General features: G+C 37.6%; 1 protein-coding gene across 5 annotated transcripts; it reads right to left on the reverse strand.

Annotated features, from left to right (window-relative positions):
* Nucleotides 1-183: 183 nt before the first annotated feature.
* Nucleotides 184-23409, reverse strand: LOC147290869 (transcription regulator). Of its 5 annotated transcripts, none has more exons than XM_086235002.1 (51): nucleotides 23187-23409; nucleotides 22011-22308; nucleotides 21639-21870; nucleotides 21178-21517; nucleotides 20955-21068; nucleotides 20730-20858; nucleotides 20454-20645; nucleotides 20164-20358; nucleotides 19867-20004; nucleotides 19583-19705; nucleotides 19242-19492; nucleotides 18648-18751; nucleotides 17908-18002; nucleotides 17593-17832; nucleotides 16573-16755; nucleotides 16367-16451; nucleotides 16214-16281; nucleotides 14990-15135; nucleotides 14715-14823; nucleotides 14486-14632; nucleotides 14307-14354; nucleotides 14090-14218; nucleotides 13760-13996; nucleotides 13518-13649; nucleotides 13319-13404; nucleotides 13133-13238; nucleotides 12305-12400; nucleotides 12033-12185; nucleotides 11162-11341; nucleotides 10844-11067; nucleotides 10629-10764; nucleotides 10421-10546; nucleotides 9900-9944; nucleotides 9578-9655; nucleotides 9227-9343; nucleotides 8751-8877; nucleotides 8571-8671; nucleotides 8365-8502; nucleotides 8187-8270; nucleotides 4116-4262; nucleotides 3900-4031; nucleotides 3778-3807; nucleotides 3547-3693; nucleotides 3391-3452; nucleotides 2687-2840; nucleotides 2403-2594; nucleotides 2207-2311; nucleotides 1876-2010; nucleotides 1255-1488; nucleotides 631-732; nucleotides 184-526 (listed from the first exon to the last, which is right to left on the reverse strand). In XM_086235002.1, exons 1-51 carry the CDS (start codon nucleotides 23283-23285, stop codon nucleotides 377-379), a joined length of 7221 nt encoding a protein of 2406 aa, XP_086091128.1. In that variant the 5' UTR covers nucleotides 23286-23409; the 3' UTR covers nucleotides 184-376. The 5 variants fall into 5 exon arrangements, with proteins under 5 accessions (XP_086091128.1, XP_086091126.1, XP_086091127.1 ...); XM_086235000.1 differs by having other exon boundaries at nucleotides 631-735; XM_086235001.1 differs by having other exon boundaries at nucleotides 631-735; nucleotides 8365-8490; nucleotides 13509-13649.
* Between the last annotated feature and the right edge of the window lie 906 nt (nucleotides 23410-24315).

Consider the following 24315-nt stretch of genomic DNA (forward strand, 5'->3'; position numbering starts at 1 on the left):
ATTATATTATCACATTTTAAGATTCAAAGGTCAAAATAAGAAGTGAAGCTTTCAGTTCCATTATCAAAATCACTAGCCTAGTTCTCTTTTGCTAATAAAAGCAACAGCATTGTTACTAATGGATTCCCAGAGTATGATTAACACCTCAAATATTGTAAGTGACAACCAAGTAATGAAGGCAGAAGCTCCGAGAAAAAAACTGAAATAACTGCATTAAACATTTTGGCTAGTTAATTACAAAATATCTACAACAATACAATAAATACAACTGCATGTACATGGAGGCTATGGAGCCTAAATATAGTCAGAAATATTTATACTTGAGTTTCGGGCACGCGAGTGATCATCCATTTTGGAAATTCCAAATGATTCACAATCAGTGTGCACTCTCGGATACCCAACCTGACACCATACTCTCGTCCACAGGCTTTGGACCACCACAAGACCTTGAAACAGATTCAAAGAGTTTTTCGATCTCCGGCGCGCACCTTATGAAAGCTCGGTTCCAGAAGTTGTATCTAGGATTCTGAAATATTAACACATACCAATTCAGAACAAATTTGTAGCTCAAAAAATTTAAGTTTCTCCCTTTTGTTTCTTTTTTCATTCCTTGGTGGGGCAGGTGTTTACCTTGATAAGCTCAATGAATGTAATCAGAAGACCCCATGGATGAGGCCGATTAACAATCAGACGTTCCAACAATACCCTTGTGATTTGCTCCTGGATGATTTCCTGCTGAAAGACAAAAGCATATCCACAGTTAACATGCAGTGGAAATATTTCACATATTCATTTAGCTACCCAACTTGAATCATCAAATGTCCCAAGGATAGAGTGCAATAAAAAATTAAAATTCTGTATCCTTAAGAAACCAGGAATCTAAAAGTCATAATTTATTGACCCAAAAAAAACAAAGTTAAAAATTATAGTCTTGACATTATTGAGAATACTAAGAATGATAATCAACACTAAATCAATCTAAAAGCATGCAAACGCATATGCCGTCAAGGTTCCATGGCCATTTCATCATAAGGATCTGCTATAGAATTAATCCTACAGTGGACCTACCCACCCATATGTATGTTATACACCAATCTGCATCTTAAACATCTGATCTCGGTGCTTTAAAATCCAAGACTTGGAATATGAGGCCACAAAAACATTAAAATAAAATGCTCCGACAACCAAGGGGACTAACCAAAAGAACAGGAAATGATATGTTTAGAGCAATGTCAAAACTCTAACTTGTCTCACCTGGTTTGATTCCGCAAACAAGTATAGAACAATGAAGGAAAAGTAATGGGTATGGGTGTTTGGATAACGCAGTTGATTTGCAATCGCATTTAAGAAAAGGTAGCGCCCTTCAGTATCTAGGTCCACTATCAGAGTCTGGAAAATATCCAAAGCAGCACCCACCAAGTACACAGCCAGTGGAACAGTTTGGGTTGACTGTGCATGAGGCGTTCTAGCCTGAAGCTGCTGGATAGCCTGTAAAATAAACCCCAAAGATAAGCATTGACCCATACACTCTACTCAACACCCTCCCCAAACAGAGTCATAAAAATCATAAGATTTATGATCCAGAAAATAATCCCCACTGCGCCTTTCTCACTTTTCTTCATTACAATTACAAAAAGCATAGTTAACTAAAACATGAAAATCAAGAAAATCTTGCATAAGTGAGATTTTTAAAGTGTAGAGCTAAGGAAAAGCAATGGATTTACATGCAACATTTCAACCTTACAGAACAACATTGATCTTAAACAAACAAGCATTAGAACGTAGAGTGGAGGAAAAGCAATGGATTTACATGTGACATTTCAATATTACAGAACAACATTAGTAGAGGCATAATATTAGGCATAAAACAAGTACCTGCATCCCAACATAGAGCACAAGGGAGTTCATCAGGGGTACATTGTAACGAGTACCAGCTGAGGCAGCTTCACTTGGTAAAAGGAGCAATTTTTGCTTCAGTTCAGTCAGAAATGAAGAACCCTGTTGCCTTGTCTGCAAAGTATTTTCAAACAAAATTTATAAAAAATACAGAATGGCAATAAGAAAAGCAGAACAGGAACAAAATAATGCAATTAGAAAGATCAGGATTTTTAATAAAGTAACCACTGTACAAAGAAGAACAATTCAAACCTAACTAGCACAAGGAAAAAACAGTATTATCAGTCCCCGAATAAAAAAGTATTCATACCTTGAGATACTCGTCCACATCGCTTTTCATCTGCTTTGCTTTTAGAGCTGCATCAACCTCAGAAAGAATCCGTGGAGACTGGCTGATTTCAGCAAGCAAATCAATCTGCATATGAACAGGGGAAAACCAGTTCCCACCTAGATCAGTTTTCATAACCAAAAATGTTACAAAGTTAATAAGCAGGATTATCAACAACCTTCAAATTAGGAGTAGATGGATCTGGCAGCCTCATATTACGAGGAAATGCACTGAGGATAATATTTCGCATTTGAATGCAGCTTGGAGGAATAACGTCACAGAAAGTAAAGTTATAATCACAAAGAAACTCGGGGAAATCATGAAGTAGCACTAGCAGCACCCTGAGTGTGCCTTTATACAGAAAATGAACCTGCATAGAGAAAATGATGTGAGAGTGAGACAGAATAAAATTTAAGTTATACTGTGGCTAACAATGAAATCCAGCAGAAAAAAGAAGCACACCGGAACTCCCAGTTCAGCATTCCTCAAAAATGGCTCCATAAATTGAAACAAGTCAACCAGCAAACGTTGGATATAGGGCCAACCCTTCTGACCATTTCCAGCGAGCATTTTTGGCATGAAACTCCTATGACTCACCAACTCGAGCCATGCAAAGCTGATAAAGCATTTCTCAGTATAGGAACACAGAAAGTGCCAAAGATAATTAATATCACAATTATATTCACCTAATCATCAGATCTAGCTTATGTACACCAAGATTAAATTAAAACCTTTCCAAACATGAATGCAAATGATGCACATCCAACAGAGAAAAAAGCAACGACAGAAACAGGAGAGGGAAAGAACAGAAAAGGGGGAAACGAAGAGAGAAAAAAGAGGAGATAGTGATGTTTCACTATTTCAAATTAGGAAAACAAGTCTGCCAACAGAGATACACCATGGACTAGTTATAGGGGCCGGTCTAAAATGAACTCAAATTGAACCCCTAACTAAATCAAATTCCTAAAATTAGGATCTCCAACAGCAAATCATTAATAATGACAGCCAACAATTTCATAATCAGAGAGCCAAAAACATTTTGACAAGCATCAAACAATATACCACTTTAACCAAAGAATTACAATATACCATTTCATTATCTTAAGAACTAACGTTTCACTACCTACCATTGACCAAAGACTAATTAATAGAACCATGATGCTAACCTGAATGTGGGAACTTTAAGGGGCTGCAAAGCATGAAATGTATTTGCAAAGGCTGTCAATATCTGCAACATGGACAACCAAATTAGTAAATCAACATAGAGCAAAATGACAAAGAAAAAGGAAGAAAAACCTGAAGTTCATCTACTTGATCCAGACCTGAAAGTTAGCACCATCAATAACAGGATCCAAAGAACCAAGGTCTAGGAGCCAATTAACAAACAATCTAAAATATGGTCTTGGATTGAAAGATGCTTTCTTCTCCTCTGCATCCTTTTGAATGAATCTCACAGTCACTGCCAAAATCTGCAAAGTGCCAAATAGATAACACAAAACCATTATCGGAAAAACAATAAAAATAAAATTCAATGAGAATCACTGTTTGCTCACCTTAGACAAGAGAAATAGTTTACTTGATCCCTGCTCCATCAGACAATACATGTAAGTTCCATATGAAATTAAGGTCAAGGAATCATAAAGAGCATATAATATAATTACAAAGGAATAATTACCTTCAGAATTGAAAAGACAAGTTTAGCATAGATATCAATCGCAAGGAAGGAGAGACTCTGCCCTTGTTGCGGTGTTTGCAGTGCGCCTGAATTCATCACCTCAGAAGATAGGCAATGTGCAACAGAAAGCTCCTGAAAATGAGAAAATGAAAAGTTGAGCTCTGTGACTCTTAGTACCATTCAGAAAACATACCATTTTAGAAAGTTAGAACTCACTGTAAGGAGGCGGAAAAAACGGTCTGTCATATCATCCCCCTTCAGGAGACCATTTTGATGCAACTGTAAGATGAAATGGGCACAAGCTGCATCATTTGCACCAGGAAGTTCACAAATTCGGTACCACTCTGCAAACAGCATAGATACCTACAGGATATTCACATTAGTAAAAACATCAGGAAACAACTTTACATGTACAATATCTTTTATGTTTTATCTATAAACAGATTTCCATCTGTACTCTAAATACAACATCAACGTTCTAACTGTAGTGAATTAACACCCCTGTGATCTTGTCCTTGATGTATTCTAGAGTTAAAACAGATATAGCAAACAACACACAATATGGCAGCAAAAGTAAACACAAAGAACACCAAGATTTGTTATCGAGGTTCGGCTAACTTTGCCTACGTCCCCGTGTGATCCTTAGAGAATCACAGCTGCACTATGTATAGAATAAGAGTACAAGAACTTATTGAAACCCTAGACTACCCAACTCGCAGCCGCTCTCTTCTCTCTTGCACAAATAGCTCTCTTGTGTTTTTCCCTCTTGAAAAACCCTTCCTTTGAAGTCACTCACCCTTGAGTCTCTAACCCGAGTCTCCCTTTGAGTTTCTTCCCTAGAAGTCTCTAGCTATATATTTTTTATTTATGAGACTTGCAGCAGCCTATTTATAGAGCATAGACTTACCTCTTACAATATGGATTCCTAATCCTAATAGAATTAGGTAATCTACTTATTAGCTAATTCTATTCCCTTGTACACAAGGAAAACCCTTTAGAACTCCTTCCCACACTAGGAAAGTCTTGTGCAAGTCCTATTTGTCTTCCAAAATCGTACCCCACTAGGAAAACAACAAACTACCCCACTGCCCAGTCTCCCTACTGCTCTTGGCCAGAATTGTAGCTTCCTCCAGAAATTTCCGACGAGACAAAACCACAACAATCTCCACCTTGGCGAGTCGGAACCAAAGCCATGAATGTTGTACCTTCGAGATATTCTCTAGTCTTGAAGTAACCTCGAACAAACCTCCAAAACCCCTTCACATTGGCAAAAAACCTATTGCCTCAATGCACCTTAAGTGAGAAGGTGCTCCACCTCAATCAACTAACTTTGAAAATTGAGCAAGCTCAACCCGAGCTTGTACCTTCGAATCTTAATTGCAGCCTCAAGATTCTCTTCGCCTTTTGTTCCATAAACCCATTCATAGCCAACGTTCTCCTTGGATTTAGGAACTAACTTCCAACTGAAGTTCCTTTGTAGAGACAACCTAGCACACCTCCGACGTTCCCATTCCTTACTCTCACAAGCCCCCTTGAATGTAGCCGGATTTCCCTTACTAACACCATAGTAACCTCTGTCCTTTTCCCACCAAAACTTATGAGTTAGCTTGATGGTACTTTTGGGCTTGGACTGCCTTGTGCTCTTTTTCTCCACCTGTTCTTGAACCTTTGTTGATTGTTGTTGCTGCCCAAACTCTTCAACCCTTGTGTTATGCTCCACCAGCTCAGAGTTGGCCTTCTCTTGAACTGGATTTACCTTCATAACCACCTTGATTGCCTTTATGGTTGCATCTTCCTTAACAACAATCAAACCTTCCTCATCTTTATTGACTTCCCTTGCTGCATCCTTGAAGTCAATCTTTGATGAATAACTAACCAAGCAACAATCATGATTTGTTGCTTCTTCTTCCTTAGCCGTAGCACTTATTTGATGAGACTCTTCCTTTGTGAGATGATGCCCTTGCTCTCCCTTGTTACAATGCTCCATGAGCTCAACATCCAAGCTCTTTTTGGTAGACGCAGCTGCTCCACCTATCACTGTAACCCCGGAAAGCTTGTAAAGATTATTAGATTGCACAACTCCCTTTTAGGATCACTCTTGATCCTTTTGAGACTTGGAGCTTCCCTGCTCTAGACTTGAATGCATACCCATTCTTCCCTAGAGTTCCAAGAGAGATAAGATTTCTCTTCAATGTAGGAATATATCGCACATTCCCAAGCAACCTAACAATTCCATCTTGCATCTTCACCTTGACTGTGCCAACGCCATGAACCTTGCACACAGAGTTATCTCCTAACAAAACTTTGCCCTCACTAGATTCCTCATATGTATGAAACCACTCCTTGTTTGCACACATATGAAAACTATATCCGAAGTCCAAATACCAAGCATGTGGAGTAGAATTACCTGAAGATACCACCAAAAGCTCCCCATCGTCGACCACGACGTTACTTGAGTTTTCAGCCCTTTTCTTCTTCTTCTCCAGCCATATCTGGCAATCCCTTTTCCAGTGGTCTAGTGAACCGCACTCGAAGCAACCACCTTCTTCATCGGAATCATTGGACTTCCCCTTTTTGCTAGATCTGCCCCTCCTTTCCTTCCATCGACTCTTCTCTTTGCCCTTAGCGTAAAGGCCTTGTGATGACTGAGTGCCTTCAGTTAAATCATCTAACTTTGCATATGACTGGAGCGCTTGCACCACGTCATCAAGCTTTAGAGTCTCCTTTCCGAACATCAAAGTTGTTCGGAAGTGCTTGAAAGAAGATGGCAGGGATCTCAGCAAGATGATAGCCTTATCATCATCCTTGTAAACTTCTTCGACCTTGTCGAGATTAGCTATGCAATGCTGAAATTTGCATACATGATCCGCTACATCTCCACCTTCTTCTAGTCGAAGTCCGAAGAGTTCATCCTTCAAGAAGAGTTTATTGGACACTGTCTTGCCCATATAAACACTCTCTAACTTGTCCCATGCTTCTTTTGCTGTCATCGCCTCTGTGATGTGAGACCTCACGGATCTTGTGAGGTGGATCTCTATTGAACTCTTGGCCTTCTTGAGAACCTTGTTCCATGTTCCTTCTGACGTGGTTGTCGGCTTCTCACCAAGAAGTGCATCATCCAGATCCTGCTGCACCAGCACGTTCTTCATCATCCGTTGCCAATCTGTGAAATCATCCTTGCCATCATATGGCTTCAAAGCATGCCTTAAATCCCCTAAGTCCATGCTTCGACCTCCTCTAGACATCGCGGACACCTATTAGCCAACCTTGCTCTGATACCAATTGTAGTGAATTAACACCCCTGTGATCTTGTCCTTGATGTATTCTAGAGTTAAAACAGATATAGCAAACAACACACAATATGGCAGCAAAAGTAAACACAAAGAACACCAAGATTTGTTATCGAGGTTCGGCTAACTTTGCCTACGTCCCCGTGTGATCCTTAGAGAATCACAGCTGCACTATGTATAGAATAAGAGTACAAGAACTTATTGAAACCCTAGACTACCCAACTCGCAGCCGCTCTCTTCTCTCTTGCACAAATAGCTCTCTTGTGTTTTTCCCTCTTGAAAAACCCTTCCTTTGAAGTCACTCACCCTTGAGTCTCTAACCCGAGTCTCCCTTTGAGTTTCTTCCCTAGAAGTCTCTAGCTATATATTTTTTATTTATGAGACTTGCAGCAGCCTATTTATAGAGCATAGACTTACCTCTTACAATATGGATTCCTAATCCTAATAGAATTAGGTAATCTACTTATTAGCTAATTCTATTCCCTTGTACACAAGGAAAACCCTTTAGAACTCCTTCCCACACTAGGAAAGTCTTGTGCAAGTCCTATTTGTCTTCCAAAATCGTACCCCACTAGGAAAACAACAAACTACCCCACTGCCCAGTCTCCCTACTGCTCTTGGCCAGAATTGTAGCTTCCTCCAGAAATTTCCGACGAGACAAAACCACAACACTAACCCTTTTATCCACCCAACTACAAAACAACAATACTCCTCCCACTCTTTTCATATCATCCTCCCAGGATTATGTACCAAGCAATTATGTAACAAATTAAATGGATAAGGGGCAACAGAAGAACATAACCGCCCCTCCCCCCTCCTTTTCAAAAGAAAAGAAAAAAAGGAATAGGAACAGGTTGTGTCACGATTAACATCCTTCTCAATTTTATTCGGTTTAAATATTCAAAATGGAATTTTTTTTATTTATCAAATATAGCATAATGTCATCTGCAGTTAACAATGTTTAGTTTAGGAATATAAATAATATGCCTCATGGTACCTGCTCACGAAAACCAGCAGGATCTGGTTCCACAGACTCCACATTACTAAAGTCTTCCCTGTTCACTGGAGAGTGAACAGGAGCCTGTTTCAGCACCAAGTAAAACATATATTTTAGAGTCAGAAGAAAATACGAATAAAGAAGCCCAAAATACTAAGCCACAGACAGTTTCACTGACTTTTTTATCTCTAGATTGTTTGGCCTTGTCCTCCTTTCCAACATTAACACCAGATGGAACAGCAACGTTAGCAGCAGGATTCTTGACCATTTCAACCAGCTGTTGTAGTGACTCAGGAGATCCAGGCTTTGCAGCAAGCTGCGTATCAGAATCAGTGAACAAACAATACAAACAGATATACACAAAGTACAATTTTTTAAACAAACCTTTGCCAGTGCATCAACAAGATTATGAAGTTCTGAGATAACTTTAGATTCTTCAATCACCAAAGTTTGGAGAAGGGAAATGGCAAACTCTGTTGCAGGTTCTGTGCATTTTAAAAAATGAGTAAGTTGCATCAACTGAATTAGTATTAATCATGTGAATAATATATTCATTTGACGTACTATTCCTGCCCCCATCAATAAGTTTTGCCATATGAACATTGTACTCTGCAAGGTTTAACAATTCACTGCGAATAAGGCCGACAGTAATATCTTTGTTAAACTTCCGCTCCTCATCAGAATAAATGACCTGCAAAAAATAGCAAACCAATACATTAATTTAGGAAAAGTGAAACTAGTAGCATGGGAAAAATATCTAGAGGCTATAGGTTACTAAATAATAACTATGAGTGGAAGGTGACACGATATGAAATATCATTAGCACATACAAACTAAAGAAATATTAGAGATGCATATCTTTTTCTCGCCCAGAAAATCTAAACTTTAGTATCATTAAGAAAAACAAATGATTTCATACGAACGAATAAAAAATAGGCAAACTGGGCATGATCGAAATTAAGCAATAATCCTGTTAGAAAAAATGTAAAGACTATCCAGGCAACAATATCTTTCTCAGAACACAAGTACAAAGTGCATACCCAACTAGTGAGCTCCTTAACAACAAGCTTGCAAACATCACGAATAGCAGTCAGGATTGCAAGATGAGCACCAACGTGAATATGGTTTGATGCATTCTCATATAAACCCTTGAAAACCTGGATCAAGATTAGAAAACAAACTTAAGTATAAAATTGTTGAACAAACATATTACCACAGATGAAAGTTTCCACCCACGGCTATTCAAAGCAGTTGTTGAACATCAACATGAGAGACTCAAGAAGCAATCAATCTAACTCTCTTTTTTTTTTTGATCAATCAAGCGAACTCTAATAATTAATTACTCAAGCAAACACACAACACAAAAGCTTCTTGCAAAGGGTAGCACTGACCTTTTGAGCCACAGCCAAGGCAGCCTCATCTCGACTTACACATCTGAGTATAATTTCAGGAACTTCACCAATGACTCCCTGGATAGACATATATGCCAAAAAAAAAAAAAAAAACATTCATTTCGTGCAGAAATATACAGGGCACAGTAGATGTGGGTGTGTATATACATATGCAGGTATGCACTAATACAGAAAGGAAAACACTGCCAAGGTATATTTTGGGCTGAACCAGCAAGTTCCAAAACAGATGCCTATGGAGAACACCTTTCCAGATTTACAATTTGGTGGCAGTATATACCAAAAGGAATAACAAATACAGTACCTGAATTTCAGCTTCTCTAGCATCGTTAGTTACCAGAGGTTCCAACTGAAACAATTACAGAAGATGAGTCAAGCTACAGAAGTTGGCACTAAAAATAATTCATGAGTACCTAAAAAGAAAAACCAAAAAAGATATCTGTACACATAGTATCATCTTATGCAGCTCCCATTTTTGAGCGGCCCAGATATGGCCCCATTATGCAAACTCACAGCCATATACTCTCAAGGGTGCAGCTGTCCAATGCCTTTGGACCTTGTTTAGGGTGTTATAAAAGTCTCACTCCCTCCTCCCCAAATAGAAGAAAATAAAGAGGTTAATGGGCATAAGTAAACCCACAACTCCAAATCAGTTTGAAGATAACGTATATAACATGAAAAGTCTTGATGCCCTAGATATAGGCATCAATCACAGCACTGAACATACTAGTGCTGCAAAAAAAAGATCAAGAACCCATCCCCAATATAAATAAGGACTACACAAACATAAGAAAAAAGGGACAAGCTACAAAGGTCAATTGAAACCTTCTGTGCAACAATCTGGTATTTATCCAATGCATCCCTTGTGTTGAGAGAAGGTTCTGAGATGTTACTTCCAAGACGTTCAGTTACAACAGGTGAAGGTAGTGACTGCGAGGAAACTCCGGATTCCTACAACAAAATGGAAGTATGAGTCAATAGAAAAAGATGAAATGTAAGCATCATAAAATCATGTGATCAAAGTTTCTTCAACCTTTACAGCATCAGATGACTCTACTGAATGCAACTCAGGGGCAGAAGCAGCAGAAGGAAATGAACCAATGACAGAATCATTTTCAGAACTATGCTGGGAAGCACCATCACCCGTCCCAACATGAATTGAGGAAGCACTGAAATATCACACCAAGATTCCAAGAATTGAGAAATTAAAACTCAAAGTACATAAAATACAAAACTAAGAACACATACCTAAGATGCAACGCTGAATTGGATTCCATCGCTTCATCCAGCGGACGAGAAACTGCTTCAAATCCTTTGCTTCCTGAGCCAGGTGAGTAGCCTGTGCTAAGTTGTCCTGTTGCCGAACCGTATGTGCTAGCAAGACCAGCACTGCCAGATGAAGCTGCAGTACCAGCAGGCTGAGTATGCGAACTCTGGCTAGATTGGTTTTGCCAGGGAAGCCGAACAAAGTCCTATATAATAAAAGGGGGAATGTAAGAAGAAAGAAAAACACTTACAATTCTTCTCAGCACTTGACAATATTTCAAGTAAAAGGTAGCACATTACCTCATAAACTCGTTGTTGAGAAAGGGACAAATGACCAGGTTTAGGGCGGAGGGCCTCTGGCACAACCCCCATAGAACCTTGAGTATACATGCTAGCATCAAAAAAGGTTGCACCAACACCTTCTCTCTTCCTTCTTATTGAAAGTTGTTGAGCTATTTCCCCATCAATTGTTTGTATTGCCTGAAAACAATTAAACACCAATGATCAACAAGTAATTTGGGCATCCATTTTGTCTAAAATGGAGAAGATTTTGATTAATTACACATTAGGACTGGTTTGTCTAAATTCAATTTCCAAGATACTCCAAGAGCTAAAATTCATAATAGAACTTGTCAGTTTCATATGGGATTCAATAACAGGTATAAATTGAACTGTTGAAAAATGAACAAAACGTTGAGTCCAAAAAGATTCAGTCTATAAATAAAAATAATAACACACAACAATAAGTGCTACTAGGAACAAACACATGGACGAGAAATGTGAGATGGCTGCAACAATTAAAGAACTATACAGAAATTATTCTATCCATGCAGGATTATTGATTAGAAATTTCCATGCTTAAAGTGAACTTCCATCAGCACTTTTTGTCCTTTAAAATCTATCCCAAAAATGTTTTATACATAAAAATGTAGGGGTTAAATTACAAATTCTCACATATTCACTTGAACCAGAAATTGGTAACCATCAAAATCACCATTCTGTAAAAAAATCTCCTACACAATCCATATTATTATTAATTTATTACCAATATAAAAACTTACTAAAGTTGTTTCATATCATTCCACCATGGTAAACTATTGCAACAAGAAGTGACTGTAACACACAATAACATATATACAACAATAAAAAGCTTTTATTCATCAAAGCAAACCTTATCAGTAGCAGCCTGTTCAATGACTGCACAGCCAAGATCCAGATTGTCATTAGTAACAAGTTGAACAGCTTGTTCTAGAAGTTCACTTGCAATATTTAATCCCTGGAGGGAATTTCTCAGCTGACTTGATATTGAACTGCGCAAGGGTTCCTGTTTGCAGAAAATACAAACCATAGTTGAACACCCAAAAAACAAAATTACTGCATACACGGATATAGGGTAAATACACAACCAAAAAAGACAAAGAAATTGACTGTAAGAGGAAATACCTTGCATGTCACATGAGCTAGACTTCCTGCCAAACTTGCAACCATCAAGTGAGCTGCATTAAATATTCTTGTCTCATCTGATTCCATGGCATAATCCTACCAACACATATAATTGAAGAGAGATGTTATATAAATTACTAGATACAGGAAAGTACTTTATGTAGAGTTTATAGGCTTTCAAACAGACCAGGGTGACAAGTCAAAACAAACTTCCCAAGAATCAGCACTACAGAAATATAATTCCCAAACACCTATAGCAACATTGTACGGAAAAATAACAGAGCAGGATAGAAGGGATGGGATCAGATACATAGACAATTGTATTTTGACACCCACCACATGAAACAATCTTTACAGCACATATACTCCCAAAGCTTGGTGCTTCACGCTCAGCACGGCAAGATATTTTAGAGAGGCTTTTCTAGAATGGTTACTTCGTTCAAATTTTATCTTTGATGTGATTCTAATCTTTCAGAGAAAGACAAGAGAAAAAGATGCTGATGCAATAACCGCAACTAGATCTCACGAACCCCCCATGCATTATACAAAAGAAGCACTAGTTGTATTTTATTTTATTTTTTTTGAGCGGGTACACTTTAATACTATTCGTCATTACTTAAATCAACAAATACAAAGTACAAAGATAGAAGCTAGACTAGTAACAATTGGGGACAAGAAGACAAATTAAAGTCATCAAAGCGCGACAATGGCAAGATAAACATGGAGTAAATAACACAACACAGAGCCTAAAAGAGCCAAATAGCAACATAATTCAAAAAAATGGTCGCAAGTAGTGAGAATTAACTTCAATAATTTGAGTTAACTAACCTTTAAAACAAGCTCCTTAGTTGTCTGAGTAGCTATAGAAACACTGCGCTGAACAATACCAGATACAATCTCTTTGATAGCTCTGTCCATTGCAATTGGAACCACTCTGCAATATATTAAAAGAAAAATGAGTAATCCAACCAAGTACTAGCCAATGCACTAGATAAGAAAGGACTAGCATAGAACCTCTGGAAATGCAGGTGCAAGCCCAAGGCACTGAGCTTCTGGTTGATAATTACGTGAGTTCCAATGTTAGGTATCGGTGTGGGAAGCTGCAAATGACCAGAGAAGCAGCCACGTAGTGAGGATCAGGGGAGGAAAACACTAACTATAAGAGGGAATTAAAAGTTACTAGACAATTACTAGAACCCCGCACCTGACTAACCGAAAATGGTGACTGTGATGGTGTAGCTTGTAACAGTCCTTGAGCAGAAGGGATCTGATCAGACAACCCTAAAGCAGCAAGCTTTTCATCCTCCATCAAGTTACCAGATGAAAGATGAAGAGGAGCAGCATACTAAATAGAAAATATATTATAATGTCAAGGTACAAACTAGCAAAGAAATAAATGGTGTCACAAATGGTATCACACAGCAACAAGGTCTCAAGCAAAATTTGAAAACAAACCTGAGATAGTAGATGTGTATGGCTCCCAGAATTAGATTGAGCAACCTCAAGTGGTAGCTCAATTTGATTTAGTGGAGACATAATTCCAGATTTTACTTCGGCAACCATCTGTGGTTGGGATGCTCCAACATCTTTGTTCGAGAAATCAGGATTCCCTTCAATTTCTCTGTTACGATCCTTGAGAAAAGAAGTTGGTGTTATCTCCTTCAAATCCACAGCAAGGTTCTTGAATAGAACCTGAAAATCCAAAATAATACAGTAGATACACAAGTAAATACAGTAACAATGTTATGTCAGGCAAGCTACAACCAAATAAACATGTATACGTACCTCTATGTCAAACTTCAGGTTCATCTTCAAGTTTGGCATTGAATAAATCTCAGCAAGTAATCCAAGAATACCCATTGTCCAGGGATTAGGTGGTTGATAAGCCAAGCTACTTTGGCATGGTTCCAGAACCTGCAACAGGCAAAAGAACATAAGATCTCCATGCACCTTAGCCTAGAGAAAGGGAAAGCATAACATTAGCATAGGGGCATAACTATACCTTTGAAGTAAAGGGTATAACTGCAATCATCAACCCTTTCTCATATGCCTGTAGAGAGAGATAAGGAGGATGGGAGAGATTAGTATAAACCAAACGGCAACCAATTAGTAGATAGCATAAGACTCTACTCTCACAGGGAAAAACCATATCTAAGAGAACAACATAGGTCGAACTAACACCTCTATAATCAAGGATTTGGGATCTATTTCACGAGCCCTTAAGACTTGATTCCTTCCAATTGTAAGCTTCCCAAGCCAGCTACCTAAATTTTTTAACAGTGAACGCTCTTCTGAGCTTGATTTGATAAGCTCCGATCCAAGAAGAACCTGAGAGAATGCACATACATTAAAAATACTGACACATTTCATATTCAAATGCACAAATAATAAACAAATAAGAAAATAAAACCTTGCAGTTCTCATAAGTGGCTTGAACAATCTCCTTATTCATTGCCTTTGAATTAACTTTGTCCAGAAATTTCAGGTACAAGTCGTGAAAATTCGGCTCAATGCTTGCCCTACCAAGAGGGTAGGTAAATCATATAACGTTAGGACAATAATCAAAAGAAAGGTGCCGCAATCAACATGATATGGTTCGGTAAGTATATCACAACATAAAATCATAACAAAATACAAAAATCTTTCTATAAACATGTATCATTTACATCAAAGTAAAGTTCTCACCTTTTCATAACCATATACTGTGCAAACCAAGGATAGTATTGCTCTTTCAGTATTTCAGTAAACTCTTTTGACTTAACTTCAAGATTAGCAACTGAAATATTATTAATTATAAATGAAATCTTGTCCTGAACCTCTGATGCTGGAGCCTGTAAAAGCAAAAAGACTCAGATAAGCATTAAACTAATAAAAACACCTAACATGAACAAGCCAGGTATTTAGCCCGGAAACTTTAAAATTCTAAAATAACATCAACCTTAGAAAATTAAGAATTCCTCAAAAACACAGAATATAAAAAAACTTAAAAACCCTCTCTCAAAACCATCTAGCACTGCAAACCAATTTATGCACCAAAACTACAAGAGTAGAGAAAGTAGCCATCTTTGATGCTCCTTTCATCGAAGCAAAGACAGGCAACACAAACACTCACAAAACTACCAAAACCATCACCATCACCATTATGCAGAGTGTAAGGGCCGGTAAAGGGAACAGAAGTAAGGCAACTTGTTAACACAAAGAGGGAGTCAAACCCATAAGCAATTGCCCAAAAGATCATCTTGTTTCTAAGGATATGGAAGCATTCTAAGGACTACCAACTCAATAAAATGCATTATAAACCTTGAACCCCAAAAATCAGACATATTGGCTACTAGGGATGTCTCTCACATCAAGCTCACATAGGCCAATCAGTCTATAAGGGCAAATTATCAACAAGAATATCCAGAAAGGGCAAAGAGAAAAAGAAAACAAATGCCAAGACTGACATGGGATATTAGCGGTAAGAAATACAAACATCCTCACACTCTGGGGCCCTCACAAATTGATAATAATATAAACATTCAGTTTCTTTTATTTTTTAATAAGATAAACAATCTATTTCTGATGCATACTTGTGGCAAAGTTCACTTATCCAAATACAACACTCAATAAACATGAACTCAGATCAATCAAATATTTCAATGATGTTTGTGGATCAGATACAGTTAGAAGCTAAAACTCAATAAACTATGTAAGGTTGAAACTGTGGAGTTGATCACCACAAAGTTTAAGAAATCCAGACTGCAATGTGAATATCCACAACAACATAGCATGGCCATTTACTGTAAGTCTATCTAATGGCTGCAGAGCATGTCGGTGAAAAATATTTAAAAAAAAAAAAAAAATCAACGCGTAAAAGCCCACACTATCTTGCATGAGATAGAAGACCTATAAGATGGAACAGAGTACCTCAATAGGAGTTTCTCTCTTCTCAGCAGCAGCAACTAATGTCTCGATGTTCAAAGCAGAGCCAAACCCTGTATTAGTATTGTATAAACAGACATCAGGTACTTAATTATTTAGGAAAAAAGACAATGGCTTGGTGAAGAAATTGAAAATTACTGGTAGAAGTAACTCCTCGTGAAGGACGAACAAAACCAGGGGAAGAGGAAGCCAACATTGCCGGACCACTAACTGCGTTATGTAACTGCAATTTTACAAGAAAATGAAGAGGAATCAAAATTTCATGATACATGGAGCTGATAGCATGTAGTCACAAAACAAACCCCCCGCCCCCAGCCCAAAAAAAAAAAGTTCAACAGGCATGCCTTCTGAATACTAGGAGCATCGCCAGCAGGAACAACTGAAGGTTGCACAGCAGAAGATAAAGGCGGTTTCATGTCATTAGATGTAGAGGTTTTATGATGGTCATCAAGAGAATTCTCATGTCGTTGAAGCTGGAGTGGAGAAGAAAGTTGCTGCCCAGTATGTAAGATGCTAGAACCATTTAACTGCAACGATGATTCAGTACATAAGCATAAAAGGCAACAATAACTCAGATCAATCATATCAATTGAAATAAACGGCATAGTTAAGTTCTATAGATCCATACCTAATGCATGATAATTTACATCAAAAGAATTAGAATATTGTGATAAAAAACTCAAAAAGCAACAGCATCCCACAAATAATCCTAAGAGTGTAGGAGACAATATAGTAATTTAAAGGTATTCAAACTTCCAGTATGATTTCTATCTGATTTTTACATCCAATGAGCCTAAAAAAAAGGGCTTCTGTATGCTTCAAAGGGCAACTCCATTACATTGGTCTGGGATGGAAAAGCTATCCTTAGTGGAAAAGGTATCTGGTACCCATGAAATGCAGGTTGATCAGGTAAGCGATTCCATTTGTTGAAGTCTCATAGATTACTGTTTGAGTGATGTCACATACGCATATGGAAAATAATGACTAAAAAGGCACACATTTGGAAATGGAGGAAGGATCGTAGTGAAAACTCAAACTCTAGAATAGTAATACTTGTAAAACAAAATGAAAAACAGAATTAAATGAGATCTCTATAGCATACTGGTAGGAAGTTAAAGGATCTCACAAATTATTCACTGCTCTATGAAATGACTGAAATTTAAATAAAGGAGAACCTAGATGTGTAAAAGATGTTTGGGTCTCACAATGGTAAAAAGTCCAATTTCATGAGTAGAGAGAAAACATATGCTGTTTATTATTTACAGGAAAAGCTTATAATACCCTTTACAATTATCCTTCTCATATTGATTTGTTAACAAATATGGATAAATGACACAAGACAAGAATCAGCCTACACCCCTTACCTCAACATTTCCTAAGGTAGCTTGACTGAGACCATGGTGATGAACAGCAGAAGCATGGTTGCTTCCATCTGAGTCTGAATGGCCCGATGAAATCCTGGCTAGAGCCTGTTCAATGAATGCCACAAGCTCTGAATGAGTACTACGCAGATGGGATATTTGAAGAATATGATTGCAATACTGTGGCCACTCAATCAGACGATCAACAAACTGCTCCAAAGCCTTAGTTCCAAACACAAACATCTGCAAGTAGAGAGACCATCAGCAATATCATTGATATGGAACATAATGAAAGAAGTTCATAGAGATAATACAAACTTTTGAATCCGCAGGTTTGCGCAATGCATCTAAAACACCACGCAGAGCAATCCCAAGAGTCAGATGAGTTACAAGCTGGTGCTTGATGACAGAGCCTGAAATATGATTGTGGAACATCACATATGGAAAAATTGGAAGTAAATATCAATTTAGATATATAACAGTTCCAATGAAGTAAGAAACTTGCATTTACACCAAAAAAGAATGAACATGCATCTCTAGAGCAAATTATGCTGCTCAACCAAATACATTTAATTCTGTCAGGCTAGAGAAGAAGCATATTCATAGCAATTTCATAAAAAGGCACACACATGACATGGAATATAACAAGAATTTCATATATTGCAAATAACTCGAAATCTTTGAGTTCTTCTACACACACACACACACACCCAAAAGAACACTTAAAATGACCAAAACTCATTTATTTTATTCATTAACAGTTAATACTCTAGGCATGGCAAATAACGACCATCAACTTGACCATACAATTATAAAACTGTAGATATCAAAGAAGTCTATACATAACTGCTTCTCATGTTTTCTCCCTAACTACACTTAACAAAAGAAAATATTATATATGATCTCCCCTACCCACATAGAAGTAATAATCACGATTAATTACACTGAACTTCTGTTTTACATACATTTACTAAGGACAAACTAAAGTTCTTGGGCAAAAGCTAGACATATGATTTCGACTCAGGAGTCGATAACAGCAATCTTACACCAAAACTCACCAAAGAGAACTGCAGCAATTTTGAGCTGTCTTTCAGGGTACTTGGGGAAGAATCTGTACTCTTCAAACAAATTAGCAATCATGCACTCATAAATGGACTGTTCCCTGTCAATTCATGCAGCAAAGACTATAGTTAATTCTCAATTTAAAAGTAGTAAGTGAAAGCCAACCCATTCTAAAGCAATTGCTCAATAAACTTCTAAATCATGTAAAAAGTTTGAATTCAAGAGTACAAATGTCATATCAATATTAAATAAGACACAATGAAGTAATCAAAAAATAGATGGGGTGGGGTGGGGCTGGAGCAAAAAATAGATTATTCATGTATTCAGTTGAAGGAGGTTGAGACATAATACAAAATGTACAAACTCAAAGATTTGCTATTAGATTTTTATAAAAGTCAAAGGTGACTTTGTCCAAGAAAATCCCACCATCATATGTACTTCAACTATTGAAATACAGAATATCTCCGACTTCAATAGAAGAAATTAAAATAGATGCTTGTGAGCCTTCAAAAAATGAGAAGGTAACTATGAGAGAAGAATATAGGAAGTAATATTAAAGTAACCGGATGCAGAGGTTTTAACAGACATACCTTTTTACAGAAGATTCCTTGAATCGGGCAAGCATTTGGACCATTGAATCAATAGTCAACTGACCAGAAAACATTTGATGGAAGTATGAGTTTGCTTCAGCTTCAATATCATCTGCATATCCATCAGTTGATGCCTCTGTAGTCCCACCATTCTGCAGCCTTGGATTAGAATCCATAATTGTTACAGACAGCTTTTCCATCTCCTCAGTAAGTTGGCTAGAGGTAATCAAGCCAACATGAGCTTTAAGAACCTGAATCAACATACACATGATGAAATTCTATATAATAGATGATGAAGCTCAGCATAATACAAAACGAAATTGCATGCCAAGTTGTAGAACCTTCGAGAAGGTTGCAGTACTGTCCACATAAAGATTTGAGACAGCACCGGAATGTTGGAAAGGTCTGGTGGAAAAATCGTGTGATCCACCAAATTGAATCTCTTTCAGGAACTTGAGGCACTCCTGAAAAATTGCATTACACTTATAAGCAGGTGATATGCATGATTCTATAATGTATCAAAATAAAATAAAAATACAATTATATAAGCAGCACCAAAACTTGGTATTCTAATTTGTTGTCTCCTAACTTTACAGCAGGGGATGGGGGGCCAAAACTATATTACCTCAAAGAAAGTATCTTTATAGGTATTCAAATTATTACTCAACCACTTCTCCAGGTCTACAAGCTCTTTTCTGGAAGCAAGGGCCGCCAATCTGATACTAAAAGGAGAAGGAATCATCTCTAAGACTGATGACAGAATCTACAAAACAAATAAAAAAGTGATTACCAAACACACCGAGAAATGAAATAGCAATGCACCAGATCGACACAACATGCACTTTCCTGCTTTTCAGAATATACAGCAACAAGTGCACCAGACAACCAGTAACGAGAACATTCACAAGCTATCAAAAAGTACCTTTAGCTCTTGACAGATATCCAATATTCTAGTCATACTGTCTGGATCACTATTGTGAGCATCCACAAATCCCCGCAGCACCAGGGAGGTGTTAATATGCCAGAGGTGGATAATCATGCCATTGCCCATGGCATTTTTTACAATCATGGGGAAAACAGTAAAAGACACTTCGTATTGCAGCAGGTTGTATGCAGTCTGAAATGACAAATGAAAACTCATCAGCCAAAAGAAATTTCAAGGAGAAAACAATGGTTTAAAACATCAACACACAAATAAGCTTAGAAAGGTACATTTATATGTGCCATCCCAAGAAGAAGAACTTCAGGACAGTGTTTAAGAGGATACTCAAGCATCGATCGAACAGCAAGAGCATGACCCCTCTCAGCTAGTTGGCATAGTACATCCAAAAGGTCAAGACACAACCATGCATGATTTGCATGTCCAAGTTGAAGCTTATGGCCATGCACCGCATCAATATAGGCCTGAAAGGACGTAAGGTAATTCATAACAGTCATATAAATATAACATGAGAAACACAGATAAGCTGGATAAATTTAGAACCTTACCAGCTGCCGAACAGAATGGCCAAAGGTAAATACTTCAGGTGGTGCTGAAACAGCATGTTTAAGAAAAGATAGCTGACCCTCAGTATTCTTCCAAACAGACCCACAGATGGCATGGAGAGGGAATGGCTCCTGCACAGCTCAAGTCCAGAGAGTGGAAATTAATATGGACTGAAACATCACAATTTGCAGATTACTAATCTCAAAATCTTGCAAGACAAAACATACCTGACAGACATGCTGATATACAGACATGAAAAAAGAGAATGCTTCCTGATTAGGAATGTAGAATCCCTCGTGATCCAAATTTTCAATCACCCGTATCCAATTGGTATCCGGAGCCTGTATTCAGCATACATACTTAGGGAGAGAAAAAGGATGCACTTTCCCATCACTACGTCACGAACTAACAACTCATAAGAAAACTGTAAGAAATTAGAAGTAAACTCACAAGTTGCTTGATTGTATCTACAAGGACATCAATATTCCAAGTGTTCAACATAGGTAAGTCAGATGAAGCGTTGTAACCAAGCGCCATACGGAAGGTTGAAAATGTATTCTGACTGTCCTCAAAACCAGCATTAGTACAGGCAATCGTGCCAAGTATTTTTGAGATAGTAATCTCAGTGAGCGGTAAGAAAAGAGATAAAATCTCTTTGCACTGAGATGAATCAACTGTGCATCCATAACCTAATTCCTTCATAAGATCTCCCATGCTCTTTTCCTTCTCCATTTCTGCTAAAATAGCATCAAAATCATTTTCTCCACTTTCATGGAACAAACAGACATTCCTGCAGCAAAAAGCAAAGGCTATTGAGCACAGGATGCATTTCGACATGACAAGGGAATAGAAAAGGCAAGTAACCTAATATCAAATAATTCTATCAGAAGACAACTAGAAAAAAACAATACCTCAAAAAATTGGCCTCATGAAGATCATTTGAAAGCAATGGAGCTATAACATAAAAGCTGTCATCTTTCAGCTGCAGTAAAGACAACATCTGCATAAAGGAATCTACATGCTTGGAAAGGCCTTCAGACCGCTGGAGGAACATAACAATGTTCTGAATTTGCTCAGATGAAGAATTCACAGCAACAGGATTTTCACACAATTTCTCAATCTGAGCCATGCAGAAGTTCTTGCCTGGAAACAAAAAGGTATTAAATTCTACGTTGAAATGGGCAGCAAAATTAGATGATAGCAACAACACAAGAAAAAAAAAACTCATTGGGCAAAAATACTTCAACCCAACAGTCCACCATCATTTAATAACTAAAACTTACCACATATCCTGGTGTCTAGATTTTCAGAATCTGACAATGCAAGACCAATGCCAATTTTCTCAGATACAGACAGGTGTAATGCATTAGAGAAATTCTCTAGAATTCCTTCATTGATCTCTGTATTTCTCACCGACTCACAAAACACCGAACTGAAATTTGGTCCGTCAAGGAGATATTTAAAGACTGAGGCAAGAACCCGTTCCAGTGCCACATTCTTTAAGTCTGTTCTGTGATGATTGAGATGATCCAGGCAGGTTTGGAGCAGCAAAATGCTTCCCTCAACTCCATATTCAATAAACTGCCATGAAACCGCAGACTATATCAGAAAATCCCGTGAAATGCATGATTTAGATAAATTCAAAAAAGCCTCATTCCAACCTATTTGTTATCAGCCACATTAGATATTTTCCTATCCTATAAAAAGACCATAATTTAATAATCCACGATTAGAAAGATTTAAGTTTTTCCCTCAGCTAGACTTAAAAATAGACCTTCAATTGGCCATGTTTAAGAGTTACGTATACTGCACACTGTACTAGATAATAAAACAGAGCTTATGCATAATTAATAGTTCCTTTTGTATTGTGCATTGCCAATCAAGCAATCAACCGCAAACATGAATATCTTAATGCATATCTCATATTGACCCTACTTCAACCTTCTCTGCTTGAGATACAACGAGTGCTACATAATTTCTAACAAAAAAAGATGTGGCAGCTTATGTGGCACTGCCATGTTAGTTCAAGACACACCAGCAGAAGCATCGGATGCTGACTCATACTGCCACTTTAGTTCGTAAACCAAATTTGTACAACACTCAGTACATTAAGCATTGTCCTTTGATCCGTCCATGTCTTCAAACTTGAAAACAGTGATTAAACACAACGCACGCATTGCTTCATATCTACATTAGGGAGCTAAAGTTCAATTTTTTTTAAGAATCAAACGCTAAGCTCACTTATAAACCAAATTGAAAAACACAGCCCAGTCTTAATTTTTCGTCTAGTTTTTTTGTTTTTCTACTTCTATTAGCCACTTCAATCAATTCTCGGCTGGTCTAAATTCAACCAAAATTCCTAAAAATAATAGAGAAAATCAGGCTTCCGAAGGAAGAGTATGGCAAGCAAACAAGGTGAATAAAAAACACAGAAGGCAAGAGCGAGAGAGAGAGAGTACCTGAGAGAGCTCTCGGAGAACAGAGTCGGAGTTGGAATCGTTGAGGCTTTGGAGGAGGAACCGAATCTGGTTCGCGGTGGTCGGCGAAAACTTCAGCATCGCGAAGAGGAAGGAGAGATTGGGAGGGCGCTAGGGTTGGGTGCGAGAGAGAGATTGGGAAGCAGAGGGTTGAGGTGAGCGAGATTTTGGCGAGAAAAGAGGGTATTTGGGAGATTTTGGAAAATCAACGACAAAAGCGAAAGGGGGAGACTTGGCGTCTGATCTGAATGTGAGTGTGTGAGTTATAGTGGTACCCCACACCATGGGTCCTTGCGCTGAAATTTAACTCAATCACCCGCGGGTTCTTTATACCGGCGACCGACTAATGTCGTGCATTTGGGAAAAAAAAAAAAGGATACTACTTGGGTCACTCTTGGGGGTACCCAAAGTCACCCCTCCCCTCAAAATAATAATTTTGGTAATGCTGGCACATGATCGGAACCGTTTACTTTTTAGATCACCTATTATAGATTATCTCTGTAAAAAATCAACTCAATCGGAAATCGTTTGATTATATAAATATTATTGATTAAATAGAAAAAATCAACGGTTTGGTCAAAAAAATCACTCTTTAATTGAAAATCATCAATTTTTTCTACTTAATTGACAACAGTTATATAACCAAACAATTTTCGATTGATTTGATTTTTTGCAGAGATGATCTATAATAGGTGATCTAAAAAGTGAACGGTTTCGATCATGCGCCGACATTACCAAAATTGTTATTTTGGGGGAAGGGGTGACCCAAATATTTTCCAAAAAAAAATTTGTTTTTCGGCTTTTGTTTTTCCTTACGAGCAAGTTAGCAACTTTTTTTTTTTTGACTAAAGTATGACTCAAAATTATAATTTGTGTTTGAGGTTTAACTTTGCAACTTTAGTATTTGTATTTTATATTTTTTACAGTCTTAAAACTTTATGCATCCAACATAAAAAAAATTTCTCTAAATCGAAACAATAACTTGTTTAAACTCGCAAGTTTACTCAAGATTGACCGAATAATATATATAGCTTTAAATTTGATTTTCAAATAAAATAAATCTCAAACTTAAATTTAACCCTTTAAAATTTGTAAGTCTCAATTTCTTTAA

This window comes from Dryas octopetala, chromosome 3, assembly GCF_963921425.1.
Source record: "Dryas octopetala chromosome 3, drDryOcto1.1, whole genome shotgun sequence".
Taxonomy (NCBI): domain Eukaryota; kingdom Viridiplantae; phylum Streptophyta; class Magnoliopsida; order Rosales; family Rosaceae; genus Dryas; species Dryas octopetala.